Source organism: Trichosurus vulpecula, chromosome 6 (genome assembly GCF_011100635.1).
Source record: "Trichosurus vulpecula isolate mTriVul1 chromosome 6, mTriVul1.pri, whole genome shotgun sequence".
Classification (NCBI taxonomy): Eukaryota; Metazoa; Chordata; class Mammalia; order Diprotodontia; family Phalangeridae; genus Trichosurus; species Trichosurus vulpecula.
The window spans coordinates 216,820,035-216,843,651 of record NC_050578.1 but is presented as its reverse complement, the minus strand read 5'-3'; the positions used below and the strand labels follow the sequence as shown (position 1 = coordinate 216,843,651).

The 23,617-nt window shown below is 51.1% G+C and overlaps 1 protein-coding gene across 1 annotated transcript; it reads left to right on the top strand.

Annotated features, from left to right (window-relative positions):
• Positions 1–12: 12 nt before the first annotated feature.
• Positions 13–23,570, top strand: SLC4A11 (solute carrier family 4 member 11). The gene is made up of 20 exons (XM_036763590.1): positions 13–101; positions 4,361–4,411; positions 9,010–9,150; positions 9,303–9,346; positions 9,778–10,009; positions 10,245–10,326; positions 10,466–10,589; positions 10,673–10,900; positions 10,990–11,074; positions 11,547–11,672; positions 11,922–12,035; positions 12,341–12,473; positions 13,207–13,280; positions 20,175–20,391; positions 20,649–20,755; positions 20,929–21,097; positions 21,345–21,518; positions 21,693–21,888; positions 22,029–22,198; positions 22,565–23,570. The coding sequence occupies exons 2-20, from the start codon at positions 4,378–4,380 to the stop codon at positions 22,626–22,628; spliced, it is 2,514 nt and encodes an 837-aa protein (XP_036619485.1). The 5' UTR covers positions 13–101; positions 4,361–4,377; the 3' UTR covers positions 22,629–23,570.
• Positions 23,571–23,617: the final 47 nt, after the last annotated feature.

Sequence of the window (23,617 nt, the reverse complement as noted above, 5' to 3'; positions counted from 1 at the left end):
CGCGCGCCGCTGCCCCGGCCCCAGGCCGCCCCAGCGATGGGCTGACCCGGCAAGCAGGGGCCCATGACAGCCAGGGGGGGTGTTTCACCTCCGGCCGTGCGGTGAGCACCAGGGGGTTGTCTGGGGCAGGGAGAGGGACGGGGGGGGAGCTGGGGGCTCGGAGTCTCGGGGAGAAGCATGCCAGGCAGGCGCCAGCGGACGAGCCCGGGATCCGGGAGTGCCCGTTTGCCGTCGGTCGGGGGCAGGGGTGGACGCGGGCGGCGAGGGGCTGGCTCTGGTGGGTCCTCTTGCCCCCTAGGGCCTGGGGTCGTCTTGCGGCTCCTTTCAGCGCCCAAACACCGAGCGAGGAGTGGCGGACTTCCCCCAGTTCAGAGGCGAGGCCGCTAGTGGCCCGACTTGCTCTGATCTTGGGGGACGGTGGAGGAAGCGAGAACCAGCTGCTTCTCACCCGCATTCTGTTGTCTTGGCTCTGCCGCTTTCGGGGAATCCGGGCACCCCGGGCCACAACACACGCTGAACCCAGATATATGGTAGACACAGAAATAGAGATCCCTTAGGGGGTCGTCGGAAGGCGTACTAACGCTAAGGGGAGGGTGCTGGAGAGAGGGAGGACACTGCCTGGAGGCTGTCAGTCTGCGAGGGCTTCTTGGAGGGGGCTTGAGAATCTGGAGGTAAGGCGGCCAGAACAATAAACTCCTACTTGGAAACCTATTCAAGCACACCCTAGTTCACCCTCCCTTACAGATTTACGCACACTCCCCATTCCCGGAGGCTCTCAGGTCCTCCCCCCAACCCCCCAGCTCCGAATGGTGTGGTTTGATCCCCTCCCCCAAGGCACCTTTCTAGTTCGTCAGCTAAGAGCCCAGGGTCCCAGTGGGCTCCTAGTGCCTCCGGGGGCTGGATTCCCTGTGGACTGTGTGTATTTGTGTCACTGCCCCCAGGGAATGGGGGATGCAGGGATTGGGAACCCCAGACTGAGAGCCGAGAGATTATCTAATCTCATCTTTCCTTTTTACAGATTAGGTAAATGGGGTTTAAAGAAGTTAAGTCACTTGTCTTTTGGTCGCGTAGCTAGGAAGTAGCATAGCCAGAATTCGCAATCAGTTCCTTTGACTCTAACTCCATAGCCTTCCCATTCCCAGTCTATTACACTGCCTCACCTGGAGGCATGGGCAGCAGGTGGCCACAGAGAGCTGGGCAGTGATAGGCTAGCTGGCCTGAATCTGTCCACTCTCTGGCATGATGTTAGTACATTTGCCTTCCTGCCCCATCCTCACCCCCTGACAAAAGTCACTGTTTCCAGAGACTCAGCTGGAGGGCACCCCAGGATCCCCAAACATCTCAGTCCTGGTCACTTTCATGTTAGTGCACAGTACTTCCTTCCCTTCCCTGAAGCTTCTTCAGCACAAACAGTCCAGCCTGAAAGAGCGCATGGGTCTCTCTCTCTCTCTTTCTGTCTCTCTCTCTCTCTCACACACACACACACACATCATCTTAATCATAGCCTGCCCTCATCACCAATACTCAGACATACAGTCTGCATCTACCATACACACCATACAGACATGCCCACTCACAAAGAGACTGGACCTGAGAGAGAGAGACAGAGAGACAGACAGAGAGAGAGAGAGACAGAGACAGAGAGAGAGAAAGAGAGAGAGAGAGAGAGAGAGAGAGAGAGAGAGAGAGAGAGAGAGAGAGAGAGAGAGAAAGAGAGAGGGAGGGAGAGGGAGAGAGAGAGAGAGAGATCACAGTGCAGCTTACTGCAGGCTCACCCAGCCCATGCCTCCCACGCATGGAGAGCGATGCACACACATAGACCCGCCCCTAGGGCTGGGTGGCAGGATGGGGGAAGGTAACACAGAAATCCTCCACACCACTAGCTTCCAACCATAAATACAAAAGTCCTGGAGGCAGGCAGTGCAGAGAGGAAGAGGCGCTCACTCCAGTGAGCGAGCAATCGTCAGAGAATCCCATTGATCCTGGGCATGGTGAGCTGGGAGAGAATCTAGAGACAGTGATGGGACTGAGGTGGAAGCTAGAAGCCAGGTTGCGGTGGGGCAGCTACCTTAGGCACAGAGGTTTGGAGATGAATGGCAAAAGGAGCAGATGTACAAGCATGTAGGAGAGGTCTGGAGAATGGCCGAAGGGAGCAGGTGTGGTGTGTCAACAGGTGGCAGACTAGGGGCCAGAGATCTGGGGAATTGGGAATACAGTGTGACCTAGTGGAAGGAAGAGAAGAGCTGGATTGCAATCCATTCTCTGTGACTTATTATCTGAACAAATTGTGTGACCTCTCTGGGACTCAGTTTCTTTATCTATAAAATGAGTGGAAACAGATCATCTCTAAGGTCTTTTCTTGCTCTACATCCTCTACGACCATATGGTACTAAAGGGTCTCTGATTAACTGATTAACTAGGGTCTAGGATTAGAATAGGAACTGAGGTTGGGGCTGAGGCAAAGTTTGGGGGACTGAGGGGAACAGTCAGTTCTGTGAGTGTATGTTTGGCAGAGATACATGTGAACTAACACCAGCTTTGGGGCATAGAGATATGGAGGATAAGAATGTCTATAAATTTGTGCCAGGGATTAATACCGGGAACTAATTCTGAGCTGGGACTTGCCTTAGTTTCCCTCTGTTTTGCTTGCTTAAGTTTTTTGCCCCACAATGGGTGATTGATTAGGGAAAGGACACACTTTCTGCCTCCTGCTGTCCCTTCCCTCCCTGTCTGCCCAGGTTGCTCAGGGTCTGACCATCCTGCCTTGTCACATGTTCGGTGCCCATTTCTCAATCTTCCATGCCCAATGATACTGAGAAAACTCAAGTATACTACATCTTGTCTGCCAGAGGCCACTCACCCCCCTTTTTTCCTCTTGCTCCCCACTCTATTTGTTGTGTAGTCTATCCTGCCATCTCCCTCCCCCGGCCCTTCCCCTTTTCCTATGCCAAGCCTTATTTTCACAATCAGCAGGGTGTACATAGCCCTTGTTCCCCTCTCCCTTCCCCAAAGGACAGTCTAGCTCCCTTTTCCTTACACCCTTCCTAATAGGAAACAATGGATCACCTAGGTGCTACCCTTTTTCCTTCGGTGTGGTTGCTTGGAGTTTTTTCAGGGTTTCCTAGTCACCCCGCTTACTGTAATGGGTCTTGGACCCTTGCAGGTGGGAAAGGAGCCTTCAAAGTCAAATTTTTACTAATCACTATTTGCCAAGTAATCCCCTCTTCCCCTAAATGATGGGAACAAAAGGGAAAATGAAAAGCCCAGAAATACAAATAGGTACAATCCTTCCAGACTTCAAAAACACGTTGAAACTCTTGGAGAATATACTAAGTCACAAGCCTTTTCTTGAGGCAGAGTGTATGCCTGGCTCTGTAAATGGACAGTTCTGTGAGTATGGAAAAGACTGATTTTTGGAGTGATGCTTCATCTGTGTGTGTGTGTGTGTGTGTGTGTACCCTCAGTTTGAGCAGAGGTGCAAGCCACTGATTATTGCTATCTGATGTTGCAGCGCTCCCCTCCCCCCACAAGGTGCATTGAATTCTGCTAGTAGAAAAGATAGGGATGGGGGCTGCAGCACCCTCCCCCACCATGGCCTTCACTTATTCAGGAGCTCACCCCCTTTCCTGTGCTGAGAATTGTTATTAACCCTGGGAGAGAGACATCCAGAGAATGTGACCTCCCATACTCCACTCCCAGAGAGAGCAGAAACCCAAAGAATTTAATATGTTTGCCCACCCCCACTTCCATCCCAACCCTGGGACAAAGGGAAGAAGAAGAAATTTTCCTTCTCCATCTCTGCCCCTCAGAGACAGAACCCAGTAAAGGGGTGGAGTTGGGAGGTGGGGAGAGGGAGGAGACTTATCCAAAAGCTAAGGAAGAGACACGCCCCGATCAGGAGGAAGATACTGACCAAGAAAGACCTTCGACTTTGCCATTGTATCCTGGGGACAGCCCTTGGTCATACTTATCCTGGTCTGTACGGCCTTGAATTCTATAGCTCTATTAATCCTCCACAACTTGTAGTTAGCACCTGGTCTTGTCCCAGTTATACTGTGCTGGGGTTGGAGAAAGGTCTGTGGTTTGAACCCTGAGAGAATAGGGCTGGGGGTGCCTTTTAACTAAGGGAGGGTGCCCCATTCTCTTTGGGAGAAGCAGGAAATGTCCATTAATCCTGATCTCATACAAAGATGGGGTATGTACTCTACCTGGCTGAGGTGTCTCTAAGGTCCCAGAGGGTGGGAAACAGGGTTAAGAAAAGAGCCACCTGGAAACCTTGTATGGCATCCCCACCTGGGATCAGCTAGGATAAGATGGCAGCTCAGGTTTCCTGTAGATCCTCTTTCTCTTTTCTTCGTAGAGACCCCACCTGCAGCTATGGCTCGGAATGGATACTTCTTTGAAGAAACTGGTAAGACCACAAAGCCAAGGAACATTTTGTCTGCCTGCCTGCCTGCCTGCTCTGTCTGTCTGTCTGAGCAACTCAGCCAGGTTATCTGGGCCTTTATTGTCCATCTGACAGGCCAAGCCTTGGCTTGTCTGTCTGTCCCAGCCTCTCTGCTTATCTGTCTCTCCTTCTCTGTATTTCTGGATGCCTTTTTCCCTGTCTCTGGCTGTGTCTTTCTGCCCAGCTCCCTGTCTCTAACCTTGCCTGCCTCTCTGTCTCCCTTCTCCACTTCAGCCGTTTTGTCTCTGCTTATGCCTGTTTCCTTGTCTTTCTTTGTCCCTCTGTCCCTTTCTGTCTCTCCGTCTCTCTATTTCACCAGATCTCTCTCTGCCTGCCTTGCTGTCTCTCTGTCATTGGGAGTTGTTGCTGTGTATCCCCAGGGAAGAGGGTCAACCCTTTTCCTTTCGTGAGACCCTGGGTTTTGCTGGTCCTTGCCCTAGCCTGTGGGTTGGGCTGGAGGAGATGGGCTGTGCCGTTCCCAGGATCTTGTTGCTGTCTTTGCTGCACCATCCTGGGCATGCTGTCCTCTAGAAATAACAGGTGGTGAGATGCAATCTCTAGTTTCTGCTCCTTCCACAGACACCAGGCCCAGTGGGAGAGGGTGTACTGGCTGAGTGTCAAAGGGGTCCTGCCTGGCTGTCACCAGAACTGAGGCTCACTGGCCCTGAGGACACCAGCCTTTGGCCAGATTCTTAGTCCCCTGGTTCCACCCTCCTCTAGCTCCATTCCCCCAGTGCAGGGTTGGAACTCTCCCTCTGCCTCAGATATGTGGGTCTTTTCCCTCTCCTTAGGTACTTGTAGAAAGAAAGGGAATAAACATTTCTGTAGCACCTAATATGCGCCACACACTGTGCTAAATGCTTTACAAATATCAAATCATTTGATCCTCAGACAACCCTGTAAGACAGGTGCTATATTGTCTCCCTTTTGTAGTGGAAGAAACAGACAAACAGAGGTTAAGTGACTTGCCCGGGGTCATACAACTAGGAAGTATCTGAGGCTGGATTTGAACTCAAGTCTTCCTGACTCCAGGCCTAGCATTCTATATATTATGCCACCTATATATATATAGCACTCTATATATTATGCCACATATATATATATATATATATAGCACTCTATATATTATGCCAGCTCTCATCTAGAGCTGGGCCTAGTGCCTTCAGGGAAATGTAGTCTGCCCTGACCCACTTATCCCCTAGAGCTTGTCCTTCTTACAGACTTGGACCCCTATGACTTGCCTGAAATCTCAGGGTAGTCATGGTTACACAGACTCACTCCCCCTCCTCCAATGTCTCTAGTTCTCTCCTATCATGGGACATGGAGCAGAATCCAATAATTCACAATAATTTTCAAGGGGACATCGTGCCCTTTGGAGGGGAAAACAGGCAGTCTTCCAGGTAGTTCATCAGTCAGGCGATCTACCTGTCAATCAATCCATCGGTCAAGCCAACCATTCCCTTCATCAGTCAATTCCCCCACTAGGCAGTCTGCCTGTGAATTGCCCCACCGGTCTGCTAATCTGTCAATCAGAAGATGTGTCAGTGAACCAGTTCATTTGTCATGCAGTTCATCAATGAGGTCCTCTACCAATGACTTGGCCGATCAGTCCAAGAGCTCACCAGCCAGTCCATCAGTCAGGAGGTCCACCACTCAGCCAGGCAATTTACCAGGCAGTTCAACGGACATTCAGTCAGGCAGTGAGTCATTCTGTCAGTCTGGGAGGCTTTCCATTGACTAGTCACCAAGCAGGACCCTGTCCTGGTATCATCCAGAATATGATCATGCCAACACATGGCTGGCATGGGGTGGAGATGAAGGCTTGGAGCCAAGAAGGGCTCTGAGAGAATTCATGCTGATGGGGTGTTGGGATCCTCAGTGTTATTGATGATGGGGATGAGGCTAGGGGTTGGGGTGTCTAGGAAACTGAGTCAGGGGTAGACTCATGGGAGAAGGCAGAAGAGCTTATGATTAAATTAAATTACTTCTGAGATCTCTTCTAATTCTGGGATTGCAAGAATATCCTGGAGGCCAGTAGCTGTGGATGGAGGGATGGGGAGAGGTCAGTCTAAGAAAAAAAAAGCATGGTAGTCTGAGAAGAGTGCTGAGAATGAGGACCCAGCCTACCTCTTCTCTGGGTCCTGGGGTCAAGGGACAGGGAGAGTTGAGGACTTCCTAAGAGATGACTGAGGGCAAGAGGAGAGGCCACTGGGGAAGGAGTGAGGTGAGAGGGAGGGACAAAGAAATAAGGAAATGATGGAGGGAAGTGAGGGAGAAGAGGGGAGGAGAAGAGAGAAGGTGCTGTTGGAAGGGTAAAGAGGTAAAGGGGAGGAAGAGGAGTTGAGGAAGTCAGGGAGGGACTTGGGCTCCTACATCAAGAGATCCCTCTCCTTGGGGCTTAGATGCAGGGAACTTTCTAGTTTGGAGTTTGGGTTTATGTGGTTGGGGACAATGGATGACTAGACAGAGCCCCCAGAGGTCACTGAGGCAAGTGCCCTAGATCCCCAAGATAGGCCCCAGAGGTCCTTGTTGGACCTGAGCCTTGGGAGGGGGTGGAACTGGTAGCGGGATGTGGAGAGGAAATCTAGTTGGGTGAGTGGGAAATGAGTCAGTGTGAGTGAATCCCTTCCCCTCCTCCCTGCCATCAATGAGTGAATGGGACAAGACCAATGCAGGAGGGAGAAACAGATTTATTATATTTTCTCCATCAGTTCTGGCTAATTCCAGTTCACACCAAGCCCTCCTGAGTTTCCTGTTGCAGACAGAGAGAGAAAGCAGGGGGGGGGGGAGGGAGAGAGAGAGAGAGAGAGAGAGAGAGAGAGAGAGAGAGAGAGAGAGAGAGAGAGAAAGAGAGTCTGGAAGGAGACAGGAGATGGGCCCACCATTGAGACAGGAGCAGGACTCAGAAATAGGAGGAAGAGAGTCGAACAGGACAGTTATGGTGTAGTCTAGTGCTAGAATGCATGATGCCAGTATCCAGCACTAGAAATACAGACCGAAGTGGAATTCAGTTCAGGGAGTCCCCGGGGTTTCAGAGATACCGAGTCAAAGACAGAGGACATCACTAAGTTCTGGAAAGATCCGGAAATATTTCCTAGAGGGAGGGGACCTTGAGCCGGACCTGAAGAATGGGTACAATAGGCAGAGAAAAGAGAGGACAGTATGGTGCCAGGGAAGGACAATAGGAGCAAAGGCTTGGAAACTGGAATGAGCCTGGCACGTTCAATGTGGAGTCCAGCCACAAGGTTGGAATGGGGGGTGCAGGTAGGGCAGTTATGGGAGATAGGCTGGAGGCTGAGCTTCGGACCAGTTGGAGGACCCCAGATCCCTGGTCAGGGAGAATGAACTGGAGATTGCTGAGTCTGTAGAGGGGGGCTGCCTTGATCCTGTGCAGCAGGAAGATTAATCCATGTCCCTCAGGGAACAACCAGAGTCCGCCAGCATCTCCCCCGGAGGCATGGCCCCAGGTTCACTTTCCATCTACTGCGTCTGTGTCCTCCTCCTCTATCACAGAGGAAAAAAGAGAGGACCGGAGGAGGAGGAAGAGGCATCATTTAGGAGGTGAGGTATCCTCTACCTCCAGATGTGCCAGATGGAGGGAGGCTGAGGTGGGGGGGTCACCCCAGGACACTTTCCCCAACTCCAGGCTCTTTCTTACCTTGGGTGGAAGGGGTCCATAACAGCAAGGACAGGATGGGAGCTGGGGGGAGATCCTTGTTCAATCCTCTAGGATGGATCATCTCATCTTTGTGGCCCTCCTGTCTCCCTCTCCATCCGTTGATCCCTCCAACAATGTCATAGGGCAGGACAGATTTTCTCTGCTTAATCTGACAATTGAAAGCACCCTTAGATACCATCTGGTGGAAGCCCCTCACTTCACAGTGGAGGACGCTACCACCTTCCTCTCCCCTCCCCCTCCCACGCCGTCTTTGCCGAGGAGGGGATTGGAGCCAGGATATGCTATGGTTTCACTGGCCTCGCTGAGACTAGAACTCCCATCTCCTCACCTTAAATTCAGCGTCCTTCCTGATGCATTGTACTACATTGCCTTTGCCTCCCTAGCACCCCACCCCTCCTCAGCCCACCAAGCCCAGACCCATCATGTTCATCTCTCCATCTCGGAACCCCTCTGTCTCTAGGATTGTCTCTGCACCTCTGACTCCCTGTCTCCCTCAGTAACTGGAATATTTGCTCTTTGGGGGGCGGTGTTGAGAATGAATTCTTTTCCCCTAATATACCCCCCACACACACGCACACACACAAGCGCGCGCGCACACACACACACACACACACACACACACACACACACACACATACACAGAAGAGTTGTAAATGCTCTAGGAACAGTCATCCTCCAGCCCCCTAAACTCAGTCCTCCGCTGCTTCCCATTGGTAAGTCCCACCAAAGCTGTGTCCACGCGGTTGTGTGTCTGCGTCTGTCTACAAGTCTGTCTCTCTGAGTCTGCGTTACCTGTCTCTGTGCCCACGCACTTTCCACGTCTGTACCTCGGCGCCCACCGACACATTTCGGTGTGCATCCGTGGCCGCTTCCATCCATCCAGGCTATTTCAAGTGTGACACAGAGGATGGCGTCGAGGGAACGGAGGAAGAACTCTTTGACACGGTCAATTCTTCCATCGTTTCTGGAGACAGCATCCAGTTTTTTGTCAACTTCAACCTGGACATGCTGGCTAACTTGAGCGGTAAGTGCAGAGGGAGCTCTGGGGAGGGAAGAGGGAACGTGATCCCAGCCTTGAGAAGCTCCGCGTCCGAAGGGCGGCGAGCATCGTCCTGTGGCCTTAGGGGAGCCCTCGTGCTGGGAGCGCCGCCCACCCTTCCTTCTTCTCTCCCGCAGAGGGCGATAGATCAGGCTGCGTGCTCCTGCACACCTCCAGAAAGGTGAGTTGTTCTAGGGCGGGCCCCAGGGTGGGGGGAGACAGGAATGGGAAGCGTTAGGGTCCCCAGGGGTCCCTGCTCCCTACCCCCAGCCCTTGGTTTGTTTTAGGTAAGCGGGTGTTAGGACACTGAGGGAAAACCAGGAGAGACAGAGCTCTTGAATTTGGGGGTTTGGAGCAGAGCATTATGGGACGGTTGGGCAAAACAGATTAGAGGAGGAGCGTTTGCCGCTACATTTAGGCAAAGGGAGGAAAAGCTGGCGTTTTTCTTGCCACCTTTGTGTGTCCACAGGTAAATTTGCACCAGTGCCTGTGGGCGGGGGGGGGGGGGGGGGGGGGGGGCCTACCTCCCCGGCCATGTGTGGCTATCTGCATGTCCCCATTTCTCTCTCTCCCCATGCGTCCCCTTGCTTGGTGGACTTAATGGATCCCCAGTACCTGAAGTTAAAGAACTTTGAGGAGGAGATCAGAGCCCACCGTGACCTGGACAGCTTCCTGGCCCGGGCCAGCATCATCCTGAATGAAACAGCAACAACACTGGACGATGTGCTGTGTGAGATGCTTCGGCATTTTTGCCAGGACCCAAACAACGCTGAACCGGGCTTCAACTTCGAGCGGATCATGGCAACTCTCTTCACTGATGCAGGGACTCCTCGAGAGGGAACTGGTGACTGCCAGAGACCCCCCTACCCCTACCCCAGCTCCCGGCCTCCTGAGGTTTCAGGGCCCCCAACTTCCTGCCCACATCCACCCTTCTCTTTTCCGGCCTAGGAGAGATATAGAGGGATGGGGGGTGGGGGAACATAACTGTGACCCTGGAAGGGGATGAGGTTAGAGGGTTGGGGTTACAGCACTGTTTCTGCCTCCTTCTTATCTCCCCCCCCCCACCCTACTCTCCTCAGTTCACCTCCTCTCTGATGTAATCCAAGGAGTCACAGCCACTGTTACTGGGATTCAGTACCAGCAGTCCTGGCTTTGCATCATGTGAGTACCATGGGTGTTCCCCAGGTCACACAACCTCCTCTCCAGGACTTGCACACCCAGAGATTGCAAACCATAGGGAAGCGGCCTGGTCAGCTTTGCCTGGTGTATAATAGGTCCTGTATCTTTCCCCCACCCCCAGCTGTAACATCAAGTTGCTGCAGCGGCGTCACGTGTGCATCAGCCGCTTGGAGCGGCCCCAGAACTGGGGTGAAAATTCTTGTGAGGTGCGGTTTGTGATCCTGGTGATGGCGCCCCCCAAGTCGGTGAGTGACCTTAGCAGGGCTCTCTCTGCCCATGGGGAAGGGCTGGGTGCCGGTCCCCCCTCTGACCTGTCCTGGCACCCCAGAAAAGCACGAAGACGGCCACGGAAGTGGCACGGACGTTTGCGACCATGTTCTCGGACATCACCTTTCGCCTCCGGCTATTGGAGACACGCACCACTGAGGAATTCAAGGAAGCCCTGGTGCAGCAGAGACACCTGCTCACTGTTATCAAGCCACGATCCTCAGTGGTCGTGGAAGATGAAATCTACACCCCGGCACGGCCTCGGCAGCATGTAACCAAAACACTGCAGGTGAGGAGGGGGAGGCCTTGGTCTGGAAGGGGCACTCAGCCCTTGGGCTCCCTCCCGACCAATGTGTCCTGCCTGTAATTTCCTGCCAGTGTCAAAACTTCCTACAATTGGGGAAGGGAATCATGGATGACATCGCCAGGCGTTTTCCTGTGTACGCTCTGGACTTCACAGATGGTAAGTATGTGTGGATTGTTCTAAGGGAGGAGCTGAACTTGCCCCCTGTCACAAGGAGGCCTTGATCAGGAGATACGACTTGGTATGGAAGACTCAGGCCGTGGCTGCCCCTCACCCCTGCCTATAGGAGTTACTGCAGTCTCTAAAGAGACTCGGGTTCAAATCCTGCCTCTGATCCTAATGAGGTGACTATGGGTAAAATTATTGAAGCTCTTTGAGCCTCATTTTGTTCACCTGTAAAATAGGTACCAGCTCCCTCATAGGGTAGATGTAAGGATCAGATGAAATAATATATATAAATCACTTTGTAACCCTTAAATCTAGGTATAAAGGTCAGATGTTATCATCATCGTCCTCATTTTCTTTATTTCTTTATGTGTTGAGGTCACACGGCCTCCATTTAGCACCATTCTTCCCAGGGCACGGTTGATGTGACCTTTGACCTCTTCTTCACACACCTTCCCCCCACCAGGCATCATTGGAAACAACAAGTCTTTGGGGAAGTACCTCACCACCACCATCTTTCTCTACTTTGCCTGCCTCCTGCCAACCATCGCCTTTGGTTCCCTCAATGATGAGAACACAAGGGGAGTCATTGGTGAGTCGGGTTTCAGACGGAGGGACTCCACAAACCTCTTTCTGTGGAGTATCTGGGCTCAGGGTCTTTGCCAGAGAATATCCAGTTTTTGCCTGTAGAGTATCCAGGCTTAAGGTCTTGGAAATAATCCCTAGCCAAAGCCTGAAGGAATGGCTGTGAGAGAGCCTTGAGGCCCCAGCTCACCCACCTTCCCTACCTTCTCAGAGGCACCCTGTCAGTCTGATGCGTGCTTGGTTTCTGTCCTTCCAGATGTGAAGAAAACAATCGCTGGCCAGAGCATTGGCGGCCTCCTGTATGCACTGTTTGCAGGACAGCCCTTGGTGGTATTGCTCACCACCGCACCATTGGCCCTCTACATACATGGTCAGTGATCTCCCCAACCCCCTTTCAGGCTAGATCATGGTCTCTTCCAGGGTTCAGTGGATTGGAAAGGTGGCCCTTTGGCCCTAGATCACATACAGGAGACCCTGAATGTTGGTCCTTCTATCCTTTCCCCCAGAACCAGCCTCTTCCTCCTCTCTAGAAGACCTTATACCTAGGTTGGGCAGGGAGTTGGGGGAAAGCCCTTCTCTAGACCAGTTCACACTTAGTGGGCAGCCCCCTCCTCCATCATCCGTTAGCATCCCATCTCTTTTTGCCATTGGCCCTTTTGCTCATTCCCTTCTCAGTGATCCGTGGCATTTGTGACGACTACCACCTGGACTTCAATGCCTTCTATGCCTGGACTGGGTTGTGGAACAGTTTCTTCCTGGCTCTCTACGCCATCTTCAACTTGAGTCTTCTCATGAAGGTTTTCAAGAGGTAATGTGTTCCCTGTGCCTTGGCTGCTTTCCCATCTTCTGCTGTCCCTTCCCAAGCCACTGTGAGCTTCCACATGGCTGGCAGTGTTAGAATCAGGCCTACTTTCCAGGCCTCCTGACTGTGGGGGACAGAGAGGGTGGTCAGGATCGCAGGGGAGAAGGAGAACCCTGGGATTAACATCTTCTCCAGCTCAAGCACTTCTAAAGAGTCTCAGCCGGGTACGGTGTGAGGGAGCCCAGGCTAAGCCATGGGCTGACCATACAGGGCAGTGATGGTCTGTGTCCATGTTCTCATCTAAACTCAGCTAGCCATGTGGGCAGGCAGGGTCTGCCTCCCCCAGACATGCCACAGTAAAGACAGGGACGGGGCAGGGCCAGGGCAGAGTGCTGCTCCTCAGTGCAGCAGAGAGAAGGCAGGAGAGCCTGGGCTCAGATCCTTTCTCTGGCAGTTCTAGCTATGTATACGTGGTCACAACACTTAACATCACCAAGTCTCAGTTTCCTCATCTGCAAATGTGGATCATAATGCCTAGAGCACCTGTGTCCAAGGGATGCTGTGAGCATCCAAGAAGACAAGGTGTGTGAGGCATTTTGCGAACCATAAAGCACCATATCAGTGCCAGCTTTTACAGTTTGGGTTAGTCCTAGGACTCCTGGCAGAGAAAGGTGTGTTTGTGGCATGGAGATGACGGGAAAAGTGGTCTGGTGCTCAGGCTGGATGTTCTCACTCCTAGATCAACAGAGGAAATCATCGCACTCTTCATCTCCATCACCTTTGTGCTGGATGCTGTCAAGGGCATGGTCAAAAGTAAGTCATGATGTGGCTCTTCCCCTTTCTCCTCCCATTCTCACTTCTCTCTGCCCCAACCCCCACCACTCTTGGAATCCCATCATGGAGATGGAAAAGCAGAAGACCCAGGCCCTCCCCTAGGAAAACACAGAGTGCAAAAAGGATGAGACCCTCAGAGAGAGAACAGTTAGAGACCAGCAGAGCATTCACCTCTAATGCCTTCCATTCATAGGAATGAGAGATAAATATAGACTGGAGTGCTCAGGGAAGGTTTCACAGAGAAAACTGGGAATTGAACTGGGTCTGGAAGGGGGAGTAAGATTCAGCCAGGTGTAGATGGCACCAGGGAAGACGTTTTGGTCAATGAGACCAGGCTGAGTGAAGGCAAGCAGGCAGGCAGGGAGGAATGTGCCCAGCCTAGATGCAAGACAACAAAACGTTCCTGCTTGCATGGAACGATGAGAGACGAACCTGGAAAGAGAGTCCAAAACTAGATTTGGGAGGGCTTCAGATACTGCATAGAGGAGTTTAGAGTCTCTTCCATTCAATTGGACAAATAGTTATTAAATGCCTACCGTGTTTTGTAAAAGCTGCCCACTCCATGAAAGATCTCCTTGAATGTCTTAGCACAAAGTGGACTCTTGAAGTTTATACCAGGAGAGAGCAAGCTCTGGCAGGTGCTGCCCATCTGGTATCAATCAGCAAGTATATATTATGCACCTACCATATGCCAGATGCTGGGCAAAAACTAAAAACACAAAATCAAAATGAAACCATGCCTGCTTTCAAGGAGCTGGTGCTTTCATTCTGTCCTTCTAGTATATGCTTAATTGTCATATAAGGAGCACATAAAAAATAAAGACAAGGTGATCTGGGAAGAGAGGAGGGCACAGCTTCATGAACAAGCTGGGACTGGAGGTGAAGTAGGGAAGGAAACAAGGGATTCTGGGAGGCAGAGACGAGGAGCATGGGGCACAGACAGGGGAGAGATGGGAGTTGCAGATGACGGGGGTGGAAGGGCAAGGAGGCCAGTGCGGCTAGAACATCGAATGCAGGAAGGAAGGGGAGTGATCTATAAGAAGGAAGGAAAGGTGGCTTGGGGCTAAGTTGTCAGTGCCAGACAGAGGACTCTCTATTTTATCCTAGAGGCTATGAGAAGATACTAGATGTTACTGGGAAGGAAAGAAGGAAGGAAACAAGCATTTCTTAAGCACCTACTGTGTGGTAGATACTGTGCTAGTTGCTTTATACACTTTGTCTCATTTGATCCTCGGGACAACCCTGGGAGGTAGGTGCTGCTGTTATCCCCATTTTGAAGTTGAAGAAACCGAGGGGATTAAGTGACTCACCCAGAATCACACGAGTCTGTTCATAAGAGTCTGAGGCAGATTTGAACTCAGATCTTCCTGCTCCAGGCCCAGCATTTTATCCCCTGAGCCATCTAGAAGGTGACAGACCCATCCTTGAAAATTTGGATCTTGGGCCCAGTGACTATCTTCAGTTCAAAGGAGCTTATCACCAGGAACGGTTAATGAATTTGTTTAGCCATGAAGTGGACAGACATAGCATAGTCCTGTGCTGTCTCTGAAGCACGGCAAAGGAGTCAGAGGATGCAGGCAATCACTCCGTTCTTGGACCCCCATAAATAGGAGCGTAACTGCTGTTCCTCTGGACAAGCAATCCTTGTTCAGTGACCAACAAGCCAATATGCCTGTGGCGGCACTGAACGATATTGCATGCTGACTGCCATTCTTACCACAAACGAACCAGTGGCAGTAACTTATGTGAAGGAAGGGGCATAAGTGGCGTGAAGTTTGAGATGGCCAGAAAAGGTCAGTCAGTCACGAGGTAAGAATCAGGGCCAAGGGATGGACAGCCTGAGGGGGCTCAGCACTGAGAGAGGGGGAGATCTTCTATGGAAGAATTAGATTAATCCCAAGGGAAGAGGGCATATGCAGGAGTTTCTGTTTGCACCAGGCAAGGGCAGACCTAAACCAATCAGAACATAGATCTTTAAGTATCTGAAAATGTGCAAGGTACCGAAAGCTGAAACAGTCTCTGTCCTCGACCAGTTTGTATAGTTTGCCCTTTCATATCGCAGGGGGTAGGGACGTGGCACCCCTGTGAGCTAGAAAATCTGCATAAAATTGTTTGGCCCTCCCTTCATACCAGAGAAGAAGTCTAGATTTTTTCTTTTTCTTTCATGGGGTGTTTACAGTACCTTATTGTAAAATCTCAGTTAAGTATTTGGTCATAGGTTGTGTCATCTCCTGGCCTACACAAGTCATTTGTGGCTTCCACAAAATTCCCCCCCACTCAAATTCCTATTTAATTTCGTATGCTGATCCACAATATATCAAAATATATCCTCAATGGGGAAAGTCGCGGTGTGGAAGGGATAATTGTAAGCCAATATTTGGGTACATGTTTTATCCCCCCTAGTACACATGATGGACAATGAGAAGCCATGGCAGGTCTCTGAACAGGAGATTTACACAGTCACGGCTGTGCAATAGATCTGGCAGTGTGCAGGGAAGGCCTGGAGGGAGCTGGGGAAGAGAGGATGGGGACCTCAGTCATGGTAGTGGCTGAGTGAACGGAGACACATGGAGGGGCGAGAATGGGCAGGAAGCAATAGCAGCAAAGGATTCTGTGCTGATGTACAAGACCAAAGGCAAGAAAGGCAGGGAGCTAGAAATCGGAAGGCAGAGGTCAACACAAGCTGATCAGTATCATTAAGAGGCAATAGACAGAATGTGGTGATGGAATGGTACTGCTTATTCCAAAGGAACAGATCTCGTAAAGAAATTGAGAGGATACTGTCAAGAGGATATATGTATGTATATGTGTCTGTATTCGTGTATATATGCACGCTAAAAACATTTGGCAGTGCTAATGCTGTTCTCAGGTCCCCATCCTTCTCTGTCCCCATCCCGGGTGACTTGTTCCTGCTTCCCTCGGATAGACGTTTCTTTTTAAAGTCTAAGCTCATTCGAGAGCTGCCTGTTGCAGCCGTATCAATCTGTTTAGGCCACTTGGCTTGGCTTCCTTTTGCTGTATCATTTTTTTGTCTGCTAAAAAAAGAGCCGTGGATAGGCTCTTGTCTTTCCCTGCCGATAGTTTCATTTCTTAAAACATAGTGAGAGAGATCTGCCTGATTCTGACCAATGAGGAGGAGCTAGAAAGAGAAGTGAATGTGACAAGCTTTGGGAGGCAGGGACCACCCTGGCAAAGTCCCTTCTGCAGTGTTCTTCCCAATAGAAATGGGCCTAATAACACCTTCACCATCTATTTCGTGGGACTATCATGAAGAAAAAGCATTTAAAACCCCTAAGCAACTGTAGAAATTTGAGCTATGATTATAACAGATAAGAAGGGAAATGCCAAGCATAGTACGGCGTGTGCCCTTCACATGCTGTACTATGGCTTAAGAAGAACTTCAGAAGAACAGATTTTAAGAGATTTAAGGGAAAAGATAGGTAGAATCATGAGTGTACTGAAGTCACCTCAAACTGGCTCATGACAGCTGATTGTTAAATCTCCAGTGTGAGCATTTATACCTTGGAAAACAGCAAGTGGTGTAGTTCAAGGCTTGGTTTATTGTTTTGTTGGTTGTCTCTAGACTTAAGAAAGTGGTAGAGAAAATGTTAATAATGCAAATTAAAAGTATATGGCGAGTACAATTTGTTTTCTTCTTCAGGGAGCCAGTTGTTAAATATTTGCCAGGCCCTGATTGGAATCCATTTGTTTGAGCATTGAAAAAGAAAGATGACTGAAGAGGAACATGAGATTCTCAAGATCAAAATTCTAAAGATGCAAACACAAATGATACAGCTAAGGGAAGCTAAACCGAGGGATCTAAAGAGGTTGATACAGCTGGCACAGGTAGCTCTCTGATAAGTTCAGAGTTTAAAAAGAAAAGTGTATCCAATGGAAGCAGGAACAAGTAGCCCAGGAGCAATACAAAGAGGGCTGGGGACCTGTGAGAATAACAATGATACTGCTAAAACTTGGGAAAATTCGAGTGAGGGAAGACGACTAAGGCCCTCACTACCAAAGGGAAAAATTAGGGAAAAATGAGGTGGATGAGAAAGAAGCCAGAACTATTGAACATCTGTCTTACTTCTGTTTCCTTCTATGTAGACAGGAAAGAATAGGACAAAAATGAATAACAGGGAATTGAAACCCAATATAAGTGAAGGGACAGTAAAAGAGCCCCTTCCCGCCCTCAGTGAATTCAAGTCATTGGGCCCCTGTGCAAACCACATCTGAGATAGTGGAAGCAATGGTTGATAGACTGCTGATCCTTTGTTGGTGATCTCTGAGAGAAAACTTGAGAGACAGGTAAATGTCCTTATTTTGAAAAAGGAGGCAATCAATTCTTCAGACTACAGGCCAATGAACTTGATGGCCATTCCTGTAGTAAGGCATGTAAATAGAATACAGACAGCCTGAAGGGCATGTTGATAAAGTTGTATAATGGATTATTAAAAGGATGCCACGTGAGCATATGGGAAAGTAAAGGTCAAAAAAGAGTGAGCACTACAAACCACTCGGAATAGACTAGTTAGGAATAGGATTACTAGAGTAAAATCAGCAAAGTGGAGCAGGCGATAATCGTCTATATTCTGGATTTCAGAAAAAAACCAACAAACCAGCCCAGAATGTCTGATGATATCTTTGTTGACAAGATGGAGAGACTGGGACATGTTAGGGAGATGTATGACTCCCTAAATGATAGAACCCGCTGGGCGATTAATGGAGAGATCCACCGAGGTCTCTTAAGTTGGGCCCCCCCAGGAGCTGTTCTTGTCTGTGCTTTTCAATGTTTTTATCAATGACTCAGATGATTACAGAGATATCAGACTTAGCAAAGTTGCAAATCATATGAAACAGAGAGAGCTGGTTTACACGTTGGATGACAGAATAAGGATCTAAAATAACCTCAACAGGCTAGAATGATGAGTTTAATTCGATGTTACTGAAGGATTAAATTAAGGAAGAATATAAAGCTGTATACTCGGATTTTAAAAAAGTATGGGGTGGGGAACATGTACCTTGACACCAGATTATGAAGGAAAGGTTTGGGGTTTTAGCGGACCATAAGCTTGGTATGAGTCAAGAGTGTGACAAAATGGGTCGAAAAGTTAATGAAATCATGTGCTGTATGACGAGGGTCATAGGATCCACAACAAAGAAGCTGGCAGTCCCACTGTCCTTGGCCCTCTTCAGAATACGGTGACATTCCACACTTCTTGAACAGGTCCAGAAGGTGACCAGAATCAGTGAGGGCATTGGAGACTATGCCTAATGAGGCTCAGTTGAAGGAATTGAGGATCCTTAACCTGGGGGGGAAAAGACACACACTCAAATATTTAGAGGGCTTTGATGTGGAAGAAAAATTAGCTTGTTCTGTCTGGCCCCAGAAGACAGCCCTAGGATCTAGTAGGGAGCTGAAAGGAGGCTGGCTTTGCTTCAGTGTATGGAAAAGAAACTTCCTAACGGTAGAAGGGAAATGGCCTGCCTTGAGAAGGTCAAGTTCTCCATGATTACGGCAAGCTCTTCACTTGCAGCTTGGGTCAATTCCTACTCAAGGGGGATAATCCTATGATTCTAGGCTCCCTGATGATTCTGGTGGCCCCCCAACCTGCCCGCTGTTGTCCCAGGGCCTTCCATTGCCTCAGAATGGCCCTTGGCCTTCCCCTGGGGAGCTCCCTTCCTGGCTGTCCGGCCTCTTCTCTCACCTCTGACCCTCTGTGTCCCAAGGAAGCCACTCATTCTTTTTGGGAAAGGGGTGTTTTTGCTGCCCATGGGCTAACGTAGTGGAAGTGGGGAGGGAGGAAGATGAGACACAGATTTTTTAGAGTTCATCTGAGAGTGGGGATAAGACCTGACAGAAAAGACTTTGGGGGGATTGTGGGGAATCCGATACCCCCAAAGTCAAGGTGACATCTTTCCTGACTAATGCTCCGACCACTCCCTTTCCACTAAGGGTCCAGAAGGGAAATGAAGCCAGGGTCCTAGATCCCCCAGGGTCTTACACATCAGTTCTTCCTCCCACCATGTACATGTATGACGGTGCCACTAGAGCTTCCTGTTGTTTGGTCCTGACCTTTGTCTTCTGCAGGAAACGACGCCCCAAGCATCTGGTGATCTGGTGTGCCTGCTGAGCTTGCCTGACCCAGCCAGGCCTTCTCCTTCATGTGTGAACACACACACACACACACACACACACACACCCCTCTCTACCTCCTCCACCCCCCCCCCAAAAGGTGTAGCCAAGATTACTAAACAGAAATGAAAAGGCCAGGGTAGAGGAGAGGGGAAGTAGGGAAGAAACTCTCTGAGACACACTGGGAGAAAGCTCTGTGCTCTTCCCTGATCAACACAGGAAAACATCCCAGGAGTGCAGTGGCAAGATCCCTGGGCCAGCTTTCAAAAGAGCTGGATTCTGGTTGTGACTTTTTTCTAGTGTGGGGCCAGCAGGTATTTGAAGGGCTGTTGTGAAAGGGGGGAGATTTATTCTCCCTGGCTTTAAGAGTGCAGACCTTGGAGGGATTATACTAGGTCAAGGGAGACAAGTTTTACCTCAGATTGTAAGGAGAAATTTCCTAACAAAATTAGAATATGGCAGCTTGGGAGAGTGAGCTCCCTAGGGATGGAGGTCTTCAAAGAGAAGCTGGACAGGTGACCTGTGTGGGTGTGGACTAGACTAGATCAGCAGCTTCTGCAACCTAATGACTGTGGTATCTATCACTTCTTTCTCTGGGGCTGTTTCTTGTCTAGAAGATCCCTCCTGGCTCTGAGGGGAGTGCTTTCAGGAGTGGTTTATACAGTAGGTAAGAGATCATCTGGTCTGCTGGAAGCCCCCACATCGGGTCCATGTCCATCTGTGTATCTGTCCCTCTGCAGTCTTCCAGAAGTACTATTTCGGTATGCACTCAAGTGCCCATGGGAATACGAACCACTCCCCAACACACTTGGGCCTCAACGCCAGCTTCCTGATCAACTCATCCAACCCCATAGACAGTGAGGATGAGCACCCTGGGCGAGAAACAGCTATCTTGAGCCTCATGCTCATGTTGGGCACCGTTTGGCTGGGTCACACTCTCTACCAGTTCAAGAAGAGGTGAGCAGAGGGGAACACAAGAATGCCCACCCAGCAGGGAGGTCCCCAGACAGCTAGAGAGACAGATGAAAACAGACAGGGAGGGAGAGAGAGAAGACAGGGCCACCCTGGGAGCTATATGAGTGTGGGGCTCGAGCATCCCTGGGACCATCAGTCTCCCCCAGGATGGTGAATGATAGAGATCAGGTGGGAGGGCGGTTCTGGCCTTCCAAGCTGAGGTGAGCCCTGGGTTCCCTCTCCGCCTCTCCCCTTCTCAGCCCATACCTCCACGGCCGAGTGCGGGAGGCGCTGTCAGACTGTGCACTGCCCATTTCTGTGCTCACCTTCTCCATCATTGGCTCCGTTGTCTTCCATGAAATTAAGAGTGAGTATACTGAAGAGTGGGTGGGGTGAAGGGGGATCAGGGTTTGGCTCTTCACTAAACCCTGGGTTGGTGCCTCTTACCCCAAGCCCAGGGTCCAGGAGAAGAGCTCAGGGCTGACTGGATCAGTGATTAGTCCTCATCGCTCACTCTCTCCCTTTCTCCCCCTACCCCAGTGTCTAAGTTCAACTATAACCCCAGTGAGAGCCTGTTTGAGCTGGCAAAAATACAGTCTCTGTCCATGGGAGCTGTGGGCAGCGCCATGGGACTAGGCTTCCTCCTCTCCATGCTCTTCTTCATTGAACAGAACCTGGTTGCTGCCTTGGCCAACGCCCCAGAGAACAGGTGTCTTTTCCTCTTCCTTGAGTGCCCCTGACCAGTCCAGCCCCACCTGCCTTGTTGTCCCAGCTTCCTTCTGTTGCTGGGAATGGCCCTCTGCCCTCCCCTGGGGAGCTCCCTACTTGACTGTCCAGCTTCCTCTGTCACCTGTGGACCCTCTGTTTCCCAAGGGAGCCACTCTCCCTTTTTTGGGAAAGGGTGGTTTTTGCTGCCCATGTGCTAATAGCCGTAACCATGTATGCATGTGCTCCAGGCTCGTGAAGGGCACAGCCTACCACTGGGACCTGCTGCTGATCGCCATGATCAATATGGGGCTCTCTCTGTTTGGCCTGCCCTGGCTCCATGCGGCCTACCCCCACTCTCCGCTGCACGTGCGGGCGCTCGCCATTGTGGAGGAGCGAGTGGAGTATGGGCACATCCATGAGACGTGAGTGACCCAGGCTATGAGGGACCCTGGGGTGGGGTGGGGCAGGGCCAGGCTGGGGAGGGGCCAGCACAGGGGTCATGGCAAAGAGAATGTCCAGCCAGTCCATGTGTGGATCCTGAGACATACGCTGAACCCTGTGTTACCGGTGTGCCCGCCTCTCCCCCTCCCCATTAGGATTGTAAGCGTGAAGGAGACACGCCTGACCACCCTGGGGGCCAGCATCCTGGTGGGGCTGTCACTGCTGCTGCTGCCCTTCCCACTGCAGTCCATCCCCAAGGCCGTCCTCTACGGGCTGTTCCTCTACATCGCACTCACATCCCTCGACAACAGCCAGCTCTGCGAGCGGATCGCCCTTCTACTCAAGGAGCAGGTATGGTCCCTGGGCCCTCCCAGATCCCCAGCTCTTCTCTGGGGTCTCCAAGCCCTGTGCCCTAGAACACCCCTTCCCTAGTGGGCCTTGACAGTGCCACCGAGGCAGGTCTCAGCCCCTCAGCCTTCCTCCCTCTGCAGACGGCATATCCCCCCACCCACTACATTCGCCGGGTGCCACAGAGGAAGATCCACTACTTCACAGGCCTGCAAGTCCTCCAGCTGCTGCTGCTCTGTGCCTTCGGCATGTCGTCCCTGCCCTACATGAAGATGATCTTCCCCCTCATCATGATTGCCATGATCCCCATTCGGTGAGCCCCGGGTGGGACGGGCCACATCTGCAGGGAGACCTGACCAAACCAGGGTGGCATCCTCTGTTTGCTGTGTGTGGGTGTCAGGAAGGGGAACAGACCAGGACAGATGGGAACAGGACCATCGTCCAGTATGAGAAAAAAATGGGAAAGAAAGGCTGATCATAGACATGGTCATGGCCAGGATTCCCACGCAGGCTAGCCTAGGAAGAAAAGGAAGGGGGAGGAAGGGCTGACCTGGGCTGGGCCAGATGGAGCCACTGGGACCTTTAAGTTCAGGGATTCCTCATCAGGGTGGTAGGGCTTGGGGCACCAGAGGCCCTGAACCCTCAGAACTAATATGTATCCCCACCCCCTCCCAATCAGGTACATACTGCTGCCCCGAATCATTGAAGCCAAATATTTAGATGCCATGGATGCGGAGCACTGAGGAAGCCCTGACCCAAGTCTCCAGCCTCTGACCTTAGGCTTCCTGCTGCCCCTTGCTCAGGCAGAGCTGTGCTGCTTTGCTTCTCTGCCCTCCCTCCCAACACTGAGCAAGCCCCCAGAGTCTCTACCTCTGTCTGGTTCCTTTTCCACAGCTTTGATTTTTCTCTTTTTATGTCCCTCCCAGAGTGCTTTGCTCTCTGGTGGTTCCCCGAAGCCAGGTTGCTCTGGGGGTTGGTTGGGAGGGGAATGGCCTTCCTCTGCTTCTGCTCCACCCCACCCCCATTCAGGAAGTAAGGCATCTGCCTCTGGGCAGATCATGGCGCAGAAAGGCCAAAAATGGCAGAGACCAGTGACACCAATGGGCCCAGTGGTCAGAGCAGGCACGTCCATGGCTCTAGCATCGACATCTAAGAGTCATATGGCATGTGTTGTATGAACACATGCACGTGAGTGGTTTTGCCTTTGACAATCAGTTACACAGTGACCTCCCATCATTTGGGCTTCAGCCACATGTGCACATCTGACTTTCCCTTGGGTTCCTGGATGACTATCCCTCAGTCCTGCGGATCCAGAACCGAGGAGACTCCCCAAATCCTACCCTCACCCCTGGGCAAGGAGAGGGAGATTCTGGCCAGTGGCATTTCATGGCAGCACATAGGCTGGTAGGCTGTGCATATGTGTGCGTGCACGCACACGCACACACCCTGGTCTAACGCACCAGGACGATGGAGGATAAGGAGCAGGGGTCAGGGCCCAAGAACTAGGGTCTCCTATTGCCGGACCAGGGGTCAGGAGCCCAGGGCTGGGGTGGGGGATTCAGCTGAGCAGTGTGGATTTTCTTTTGATAAAAGAGTCACTGCTTGGAAGAGAAATCATTTCCTTGATTGTGTAAGGAACTCGCCGTGAACGTTGCAGAGAATAAAGCTTCTGTTTCTACACTTCTACCCGCAGCCTCCCCCTTCCAACTTTAGCTTCTGGGGCGCCTACTCT

Bases quoted from the DNA above. Each gene is read 5' to 3' on its own strand.
- SLC4A11 (XM_036763590.1), top strand. From the start codon at position 4,378: ATGGCTCGGAATGGATACTTCTTTGAAGAAACTG. The intron at 10,901-10,989 runs GTGAGGAGGGGG...ATTTCCTGCCAG, and splicing joins ATGTAACCAAAACACTGCAG to TGTCAAAACTTCCTACAATT. The intron at 21,889-22,028 runs GTATGGTCCCTG...CTCCCTCTGCAG, and splicing joins CCCTTCTACTCAAGGAGCAG to ACGGCATATCCCCCCACCCA.